The 9,853-nt window shown below is 40.6% G+C and overlaps 1 protein-coding gene across 1 annotated transcript in view; it reads right to left on the bottom strand.

The window, feature by feature from the left end:
• Positions 1–9,626, bottom strand: part of rnf31 (ring finger protein 31) — a 16,091-nt gene extending 6,465 nt beyond the window's left edge. Inside the window, exons 1-15 of the mRNA XM_007565047.2 lie at positions 9,415–9,626; positions 7,757–7,962; positions 6,804–6,950; positions 5,917–6,072; positions 5,765–5,821; positions 5,565–5,691; positions 4,791–4,952; positions 4,562–4,718; positions 4,346–4,491; positions 3,102–3,223; positions 2,576–2,842; positions 2,093–2,425; positions 1,383–1,568; positions 1,087–1,293; positions 282–455 (exon numbers count right to left, since the gene is read on the bottom strand). Of these exons, the coding sequence (XP_007565109.1) occupies positions 282–455; positions 1,087–1,293; positions 1,383–1,568; positions 2,093–2,425; positions 2,576–2,842; positions 3,102–3,223; positions 4,346–4,491; positions 4,562–4,718; positions 4,791–4,952; positions 5,565–5,691; positions 5,765–5,821; positions 5,917–6,072; positions 6,804–6,950; positions 7,757–7,960 (2,445 nt within the window). The 5' untranslated portion in view covers positions 7,961–7,962; positions 9,415–9,626. The remainder of the gene's footprint in view (positions 1–281; positions 456–1,086; positions 1,294–1,382; positions 1,569–2,092; positions 2,426–2,575; positions 2,843–3,101; positions 3,224–4,345; positions 4,492–4,561; positions 4,719–4,790; positions 4,953–5,564; positions 5,692–5,764; positions 5,822–5,916; positions 6,073–6,803; positions 6,951–7,756; positions 7,963–9,414) is intronic.
• Positions 9,627–9,853: the final 227 nt, after the last annotated feature.

The following is a 9,853-nucleotide window of genomic DNA, read 5'->3' as shown; positions in this document are numbered from 1 at the left end:
TTTTCTTTTGCAATGTTTTTCTGTTACATTTGTTTGGCCATAATTAAACTGTAATGATCATATTGTCTGTAAATCTGTATAAATTAACATTTACCACTTATTTTGACTCTTTATCAGGTAAAAACTACTTTAAAAGTTGAGACTAAACCACAGGTTTTTAGTGTGATTGTGTCTCGTTATACTTCCTTTCTGCAGATTTTTTTTAGTAATTTGATTGAAAAAGTGAAACCATTAGTACACAGATTGATTATAAACGTTTTTTTCTCTCGTTCCCTGTTCACCTGGATGTCCAGGGTGGAGAAGTAGCTGTCCAGCTGCTCAGGGTCGTTGATGTCTGGCTCGCTGCAGGCGGGACACACCATGTCCCGGATGTGTTTGTCTCTAACAGCGATGGTGAAGTGCTGCCGGAAACACTCGTGGCAGACGGAGCACTGGCAGGACGTCAGAGACTGCATCTGCAGCAGCGACAGGGAAAACAAAAAATAAACGAGGTTTAGATGCTGCTTACTCTGCAGGAACCACCAGGGGCAGCACACTAATCCCAGGGTGAAATTCAAGCACCTTTCCAGGTAAGTTCTCAAACTTTTCCAGCTCCACACTTTGGAGATTTAAAAAATACAAAGAAACTAAAACAAGACATGATTATATAATTTATGTTATTAATAAAGTCTTGTGACTATATTCTACTTCCTACAACAGAGACAAACTAAACTAAAATATAACATTTTGCTTTGAAATGTCTCTCTCACAGACACAGTTAGAGGTTGGTAAAATACCCAATAATTTTACCCAAGAGTAAAACTACTTCAACATATTTTCCCTCAAGTAAAGATCGATAGTAGTTCTCCAAGAAAGTAAAAAAAGTATTTGGCAAAAAGTCTACTCAAGAATTGTAGGACTTTTAGGGACCAAAATTAAAATATTTATTTTAAATAACAAAATCAGGCAAAAGAAAAACATTAATGTTGTTCTAAAAATTAGCTTTGAGCCCCACCAGGGTGGCGATACATCTGAGTGCATAGTGAGACTGATCTGAGTGCATATATCTATGTGAAGGAGCAGCAATTGCTAGTCCGACTGACTGACCTTGCTGCGGGGGAAGATGCTCAGACAGACAGGACACTCGGTGTTCAGCAGACGCCGGATGAACTCCCGGTCGTGAGACTCCTTCACGGCCTGCACCACGTCCTCCAGGGAGTAGTTCACATCTGGCTCCTGGAGCAGCGACAGCGCGAGCTCGCAGCGCCCCCAGCTGGGCAGGTCGTACAGCGCCAGCAGACGCCGGCACATCCTCTGAAAAGCAGCAGCAGATATCCGGCGGGTCGTGAGGAAGGAACAAAAACCTTCCAGAGCAACAAACGTCTCAGGAGACGGACAGTCACCTGCTTGTCCGGGTGTTTGGGATTGATCGGTGGCTCGGGCTGGTCCAGCCAGATGCGCTGGTGGAACGGCTCCATTAGGGGGCGCTGCAGCAGAGACAGAGCGCCCTTGATGTCCCCTCCGCTCTGCCGCAGAGCCTCTTCGCACTGCGACATGTCCTGGAAGCCCAGGGAGTGAAGCTCCCTCATCTGGACACGAGACAAGAAGAGATCTCAATCACAGCTAATCGATTAATCGTTTATTCTGACGATTAATCAGATAGAAAATGGCACATGCTACAGATGATTCATTTAATCTCAAGCTTTTTTTTTTTTAATAAAATATTAGAATTACATTAAAAGATGCAAATAAACATTTTATTGTCTCAAAGCAAAAATATAAAATTACTTCAGTGAATTTGAACCGGTTCAATCCACAACAGTTGTACATATTTACAGAAAAATATGTTCTTTTTTTAATCTTAATTGCAAAATGCGTATAATTTATCTAAAGTTTTGGATTAATTACGGCTCTTAGTATGTTTTTTTTCCAGCAAATTGCCTCTAGTTAGTGATTAATCGGTGACTAAATTAGTTGACGATTATTTCCCTTATCGATTAATCGAGTTCAATCCAATTAATCGTTTCAGCCCTTGAATCAACTTTTCCTAAACTGAGCTAAACAAGAGCTGCCCAGTGGTTCATCTCCATAGCAACCGCTGTCAGGCTCCTACCTTGACCTGTCTGTCCCTCAGCAGCTGTCTCACAGCCTTGTCCTTGTTTCCGCCGGCTGCCAGCCAGGCCAGCTTGGCCTCGGCTCTGGACAGCTTCACGCCGCCGGGCGCGGCGTTCTGCTCCGGTGGCGGCCCGTCCCTCTCCACTGAGAGCGCCGTGCTGCCGTTCCCCAGCCTGGAGGTGAGCTGGACGGAGGCGGCCATGGCGCAGATCTCGTCCAGCAGGTGCGGCAGCTCAGAGGTAAGCCAGTCACAGGGGTTGATGCTGCTGCTGCCGCACATGCTCAGAGCGGCATAGACCTCCTCGGGGCTGACGCCACGCTTCTCCGCTTCCTGAAGACCAAACCGGATCAGAGTTCAGGAAGGACAAAAAGAGGGAATGAAAGAAGAAAGGAAGGAAGGAAACAAGGAAGGCAAAAGTAAGAAAGGAACAAAGGAGAGAATGATGCAAAGAAGGAAGGAAGGAAGGAGCGTGTTTCCTACTCTGATCTGGTGAATGAGTGCCAGTCCGTCCTCCCTCATCGTTTTCTGCCTCTTCAGGTCCAGGTTGGCTCGGGGCCTCGGCTGCGGCTTCGCACCCAGGTCAGGCTGCTCCTTGGTGAAGGAGGGCGGCTGCTGCAGCGGTTGCTGCAGCAGTTGCTGCAGCGGCTGTGGCGCAGAAACGCCAGATGCGTCTTTGCAAGGGAGACTGCACATCTCGCACACCGCCGAGGGCTTGGAGTTCACAAAGGTGCAGAACTGGCAGGTCCACTGAAAAAACACAAATATATAAAATATAAGAGGAACTAAACCACCAGAGGGCGCCAGGGAGCGCTCCAACAGGAAGTTAGACACAAAATGAGAAAAAAAAAAAGCAAAAATAAAAAACTTTAATCCCATAATTTTGTAAACTTTGATGCTATAAACATTTCATTTCCCACAGAGTGAAAAGTGACATTTAAACAGCATGAGGTCTAATAATTATCCATAAAATGGGTAAACTCAGAAATCTGACATCGTCAGCAGAAACCTTTGATCCAGACTCTGCAGCTGGAGGGACAGGCGGGCGAGTGGCCAGGCGGGGGCGCTCACACACTTCACAGAGGATGCTGCTGCCTTGGTTCACCATCGTGCAGCTCTTGCACTGCCACTCTGAGGGAAAACAAATACAAACTCTGTAATGAGAACAGATTTTCTCTTGGAGGAATCCTCAAATACACGCAGTTCTATAATGAACACCAATGCAATTCAACTGGAAACCAATTAAATCTGTTTAGTGGGACAGTAAAAAGTCAGAAAATTAAAAAAAATAAAGAATCAGGCTGATTAACTCCTAACACACAAATGCTTACATTTACTTTTTTTCATATAATTTTCTCCCAACATTTTGTGCTTTTGTTAAATCAAATTGGATAAACGCCTCAATATTTATGTAAGAAGTGTGTCTGCACCAGAGGTGTTCAAAATACGGTCTGAGGGCCATTTGTGGCCCTCTGGTTCCAGAATGAGCCGAGTTTTAGCTGTAAACACAAGTGAACAGCTTTTTCCCCATTTCCTTTAGATCAACAAACTTTACAGACAAAATCTTAAAATTACAAAAAAATTTGATACAAAAAAGTTTCTTCTTCATTGTTCAGGTTTTTGAACTTGTAATTTTGTAGAACCACAAACATCCAGCAAGACGTTACTCCGACTGGCTCAGAGAAAAATAGAAATAAAACAACCATTTTTATGTTTTGCATTTAAAATTTTTTAAATCTTACATGTTCTAGTTTATTATTTGAGAAAATTAAATAAATTTAATAGAAAGTAAAAAGAGGTCTGCACTGCAAAAACACAAAATCTTACCAAGTATTTTTATCTAGTTTCTAGTGTAAAACGTGACATAAGACAAAACTAACTCATAAATGGCTTTTCAGCCAGATAAATAAGTTTAAGTAAAAAAGTCTTGAATATCAGCTAAAGAAAAAGTAGATGGGAAAACATGTTTCATTATAAGTGAAGTAATCTCCCAGTGGAACTAGAACTTTTTCAACAATATTAAGGAATTATTGACGTAAAACAAGTTCCTATTTTTGCTGACAAGTTACTTGTAAGTTAGTTTTGTCATGTTTCTTGTGTGCTAAGATGTTTGCTTGTTGGTAAGATTTTGTGATTTTACAAATGCTTTAACGTTTTTTGAGGACAAAACGTTTGGACACCACAGAAAGCCTCCGTCCAGTTCATGACACCTATTGTTTTGGTGTGTTGGAGTTTCGTGTATCCGAGTCCCACCGGTGTTCTGTGACGTCGGACCGGAACCGTCCTGGCCAGCGATGGCAGGAGTGGCGAGTCGAGGGCGGTCGCAGGTCGTGCAGAGGACGACTCGCATCTCGTTCACGGTGGTGCAGTGAGCGCACTCCCAGGTAGACAGAGACAGGCTGGGGGAACGAGAGCAACACTTAGCACCGGGTTTTCTTACAGCGATGCGTCAAGGTGCGTTCTGCTCACCTGGAGGCAGCGGCGGCAGCAACGGCCAGGTTGGTCCTGCTGTGGCCCCTGCGGTCCGGATGGGAGTGGAAGAGCCGGTCGCAGTTCAAACACAGCCTCTGGATGCAGGTGGAGCACTGGATGCTTACAGAAGAAATGCCGCAGATGCTGCAATTCTCTGCAAAACAAGACAAAATTCAGAAATCTAGAATCCAAATGAAGCATTTCTGGATCAGTTCTGTGGACGCACCTGTCTGGGTTTTCTGTATTTTGTCTCGCTTGTGATTGGCTCTGGAGGGGTGGCGGTGATACAGGTCGTCACACGCGTCGCAGAAAGGGTTGTCTTCGCAGGACGGACAGACGAGTGTGGACGCTCCGCCGCAGAGATTACACTGACCGACTGCAGGGGGCGCTGAAGACAGCAGAGACAGAGTAAGACTAGAGCAGAACAAAAACCTGGAATGAGGAACTTTTTACTGTATCAAACTTTTTTTGTGATGAGATTAAGGTTGTTTTACCCTCCTAAATTTAATTTGACCAAGTCACCAAGTTATAAGGCTTTTAAATTGCAATAGCAGTTTTTTTTTTCTCAATTTCTTGAGTTTATTTTATTACCATAATGTTAATTATCACTATTTTATTTTATCCTAAGCTCGTATCATTTGAAAATAATGTTAGAAAGGATGTAAATTTTAAGCTGTTGAGCTTGAATTTGTATTAGCAGCTGTCAGTGGCATCATCTAGAGACGAAGGTCTCCTGGTTTAGTTGCGATAATTGCAGACAGATAAAAACACATAACGACAGTTTTATCAGAAGGTGATGAAAAACGGGGATTCCAGGGAATTAAAACCTTTAAACGAATGTTTTTATTTTTGACTTTGCAGACGATAAAAGCTCATTTCAGGCTTTTGAAGCTGCGAAACTTCAACTGAGACGTGAATATTTTCCAGAATACGTGTTGATTTTCTCCAGAAGAAGCTCTAGGCCTCCTTTCATTTTATTCATGGTGCAACACAGACTCACCTGCTGGTGGTTTTGGAAGTTGAGTCTGCCGGGGCAAAGGAGTAGGTTTAACTAAAGGGGGCGGAGCTTGAGGTTTATCTCCTTGTCCGTCGTCTCCAGGCGGATTTGAGTCGTCAGTCTGCTCCGTCTGCAGAGGAAATGCAGAACATTTAGGATGTTTCCTGACGTCTAGCTGACTGGGTTGCGTTTGTGCTCCCGACCTGCAGGGTGAGACCCGGGATGATGTCCTTGAAGCATTCTGGGTGAGGATGGATGCCCTGGAGGTTCAAAACACAAAACAAAAAGTTATTGGGTTTCTCATCCAGAACAGAAAGAGAAACAAAGAGCGGGTTTTCCCAGGAGCCGAACTGACTTTCAGAAGCATGTCCACTTCGGTGCGCAGCGTCATCACCTCCAGCGTCACCGCGGCAACGACGTCACAGTCCGGCTCGGTGACTTCGTCCGGGAAGCTGAGGCCGTCGATCTGCTGGTTGGTGTATCCGTACAGAAACAGGACTCTGCGGCCGCCCTGGTGAGCAAAACGAAATACGACAGAGAGAAAGCTAAAACTGTAACTTGAGGAGTTCTGGGTGGAAAGTAATGAGTAATTACTCAATTACTCATTGAGTAATGAGGGTTTTATTCCCATCTTAAATGCAAAATGTTTTATTTTTGTAGTTTTTGCTGAATTACTGCTCTGAATATGTTCTTCTTTCATCAAATTGCCTTTTTTGACTCCAGTTAATTATTAATGGATTACTAAAGTAGTTTATGATTATTTCAATCATTGATTCATTACAATTAATCAAATCAACCCTCTGCAGGTCTGTATTATTTTTCATAGATTATTATGATTATTGTAAATAGTCTGGTGTTTTTTGACGCACATGTAAATGTTTTTAATTATTCTACTCAGTTACACATTGTTTGGATTAGAGGACACCATTTTTATACAGTATTTTATGTTGTAATTTTGCTCTTACTGTACAGTTTGTTGCTCTTAATTCAGTTTTAATATGTGTTATATTTTTTTATTTCAGACATCAAAATATATTTCTCTTCTACTTTGTCTTTATGGAGTTGCAGCACTGCCAGAACACGTAATGAGCGAATGTGTGACATATAAACATGTTATTCTTTGTTCACATGAGTCTCACTGCAAACCTCTACAAGTGAAACTAGTTTAGAATAAATAAACAAACGCCTGGCGGCGCAGCATGATGGTGTTAGTCTGGAGAAACGTCTGTGGATTTTACTCACCTTGATGGCGTCCACGGTGGTCCTGAAGACGGGGTTGTTGTGCTTGACGCTCCTCCAGTATCTGGGCCTGGTGGGACTCGTCAGGTTGCAGCCGTATTTCTCCAGGATGCTCAAAGCTTTGACGAGTCGACTCAACGACTCCGACACCTGGCCAGGAGAAATGAACCAAAGGAAAAAACATGAACATGACAATCTGTTTACATTCATTCTGTTGACGTTCAACTGCAAACCAGAGGCAGGTGGTAACCAGATACATTTACCTGATTACATTTACTCTGGAAAATATTTTTTAAAATTTTCCTTGTACGAGTATTAACAGTGTTGTACTTTCTACTTTTACTTCAGTAGTTTCATTAAGAAGTATTTCTGCTCCTACTTGAGTAAAATTTCTGGATTTTCTTCCCACTGAATGAAAAACAAACATGTTTTAACCAAAAATCCACCAGACACAGACACACACCTGCAGTTTCTGTTAAAGTTTCATAAGTTTTTTATTGAAAGAAACTGATTTGGAAACATTTTCTTTTGCCTGATTTTGTGATATTTCATTACTTATTTGAATTATTGTCATTTTGGTCTTTAAAATACCAAAATTTCCACTTAGCTTTATATTTTGATCCTTCTGAATATGTAATTTATAAATGTTAAATAAACGATCGTTTGATCAGTTACTAAACTTTTTACCAAATACTATTTTACTCTTACTTGAGGTTTTACTTCTGTAAACTATGCTGATGTAGTGCTATTCTTACTTGAGTATTATTTCAGGGTACTCTACCCACCTGTGCTGTAAAATGATAAGTACTACTTAAATAGAACACATTTTTCCTAATATTGTGAATCACAAAGCTAAAAATTAACGAGACAGATGTAAACTGAAATCCCACTGCTGCATAAGGAACAACAGAAATAATCAGCTGCGTTACAGGATGCAGTAGGAACAGAAGAGAAACCTCGAGGTTGTTGCGACCCGCCGTGTTCTCCTTCAGCATCTCCTCCGCTGTCAGATGGCGGTACTTTTCTGAAACAGGCAGAGAGAGGCTGGCCAGCGTCAGGACTTCGGCCTTCACATCCTGGGCTAAACCCGACGATGACAGCAGGGACTGGGCTCTCTGCCGGACCTCCTCCATCTGGATCGACTCGGCGCTGCTGCTCATCGCTGCCGGGGAAAAAAGATACCAGTTAGATAAATAAACTATTACAGCTTTGTAAGGCACAGTTTAGCTTTTTTTGCTGAACATAATTGCACAATTTGACATTGGAAAAATGCCAGTTTAATTAAAAAACATGCTTTTTATTAAGTGTTTTGCTCCTAGGATGATTTAGCCGTATCGAAATTGGTTTATTTCACAAAATTCCAAAGGAAACACTCTTCTCATATCTGACGAGTCGCATGATCAACAACCGGATGTTAGCCACTGGCAAAAACCACAAAGAAGAAGAGACAGGAAGTAGTTGGATAATCTTGGTGCAGCATGTTTTTTACTGACTTATAGCGTAAACAAACTTATTGATATATGATTTTAATTTTTTCTTATTTAATGGAAACACTGCAATTGCAAAATTATTATTATTATTATTTTTACATTTTTCACATAATAAAGTTTTCCACACATCTGCAATGGAAATGCAGCTGATGCCACTGGTTCCTCTGACTCCATGTTTGCAGAAACTATAGCTGCAGTTTTATTTGTTAAACATTAAAAATTTCTTTGTTTTCATACTGACATGAATTATGATCCTTTTCACCAACTTTCCCTTCTGAATTACTCAAACGTTATTACTGAAATTACAATTCTATTACAACCTTTAAATTCATTTTTTTGTTATTACTTCCCATAGTATGTACCTGTGTCTAATTGTTTTAGTGTTTAGCTGTGTCACTTTCTTCATCAATAGAGATATTGATCCCATTAGCTTTATATACTCTGTTTTCCTATTCTATAGAAATCTCCCTTCACTCAGTACTTTTTGTTTTGTTTTCCTAAATAGAGCAATTCACAAAATGTTTGCAACTATTAACTTTGCAAGCTCTCGTTTGCTTTTCTTTCACTTATTTTTTAGTCAGTATCAGACAGAGATTTAAAGAGGAGTGGCAAAAGTAAATGAGGTTGATAAGAAGAGCTCAGAAACTAATTGTGTTATCCAGGAAATACAAATTTGAAGACTCATCTCTGCTCTATTCCTGTGAAAGGAAACTAATTTTTATACCATATTTAAAGAACATTTTTTGTAGTAATCATTTTCTCCTGTTGCATTAAATGAAACTACAGATTTAAAACTATTCATGTCATTATAATAACATTTTTAGCAAGAAAAAAATTCACATTTATGGCATGCAGCCTCTGTGTCGGTTTGAATACCTTTGAATTAATTCTGAACATGACATAATGGGAAACTCCAACCCGGGCTAATATTAGTTACAGGAATAAACAGCTGAGAAAAGCGAAAGGATCAGTTTCAGTGATGCTTATTTAAATTAAATGAAACATTCAATAACTGTGTTATAACGCTGTTAGATCATAAGTTAAGAAAGCAATGTCAGTTCAGCTGAAAGTGAAACCTGAAATCAGAGTCAACAACAAGCTAGCTGTTTTGCTCGTTTACTCACCGCTGTCGCTCTTTCTACTGATTTTGACAGGTTTTTTTTCTGCTTCCGCTAAAATGTATTGTTTTTATTTCTTCATTTTGTCTCAATAATGTCTTTAAAAAACTCCCACCTTGCTCAGACACTTATGTCCGTGTGTGATGAACTGTTCATGCGGAAATACAAATTTGAGGACTGCAGACTAAAATCTACTTCCGATTTGGGTTTTATTTTGATTTTCAAAGTAAAAGCGGATATTCCGTCGTGTCTTGTTTCTAAATGCCAAAAGCCAGTTTAAACCGGTTTTAAAGTAAAAACGGGAAAATGTAGTGTTTTTATTCATGACAACTACATTGAAAATGGTATGAATACGTTTTCCTTTAGTTTGCAATGTAATGTTTGTTGATTTTCTTTCATTTAAATCACTTTTAAGCACTGGTTTTAAGCACTTTGAATTGCCTTC

Source organism: Poecilia formosa, unplaced genomic scaffold (assembly GCF_000485575.1).
Source record: "Poecilia formosa unplaced genomic scaffold, Poecilia_formosa-5.1.2 Scaffold171, whole genome shotgun sequence".
NCBI classification, from domain to species: domain Eukaryota; kingdom Metazoa; phylum Chordata; class Actinopteri; order Cyprinodontiformes; family Poeciliidae; genus Poecilia; species Poecilia formosa.
Note: the sequence above shows the minus strand (reverse complement) of the source record. Positions and strands in the feature narration are given on the sequence as shown.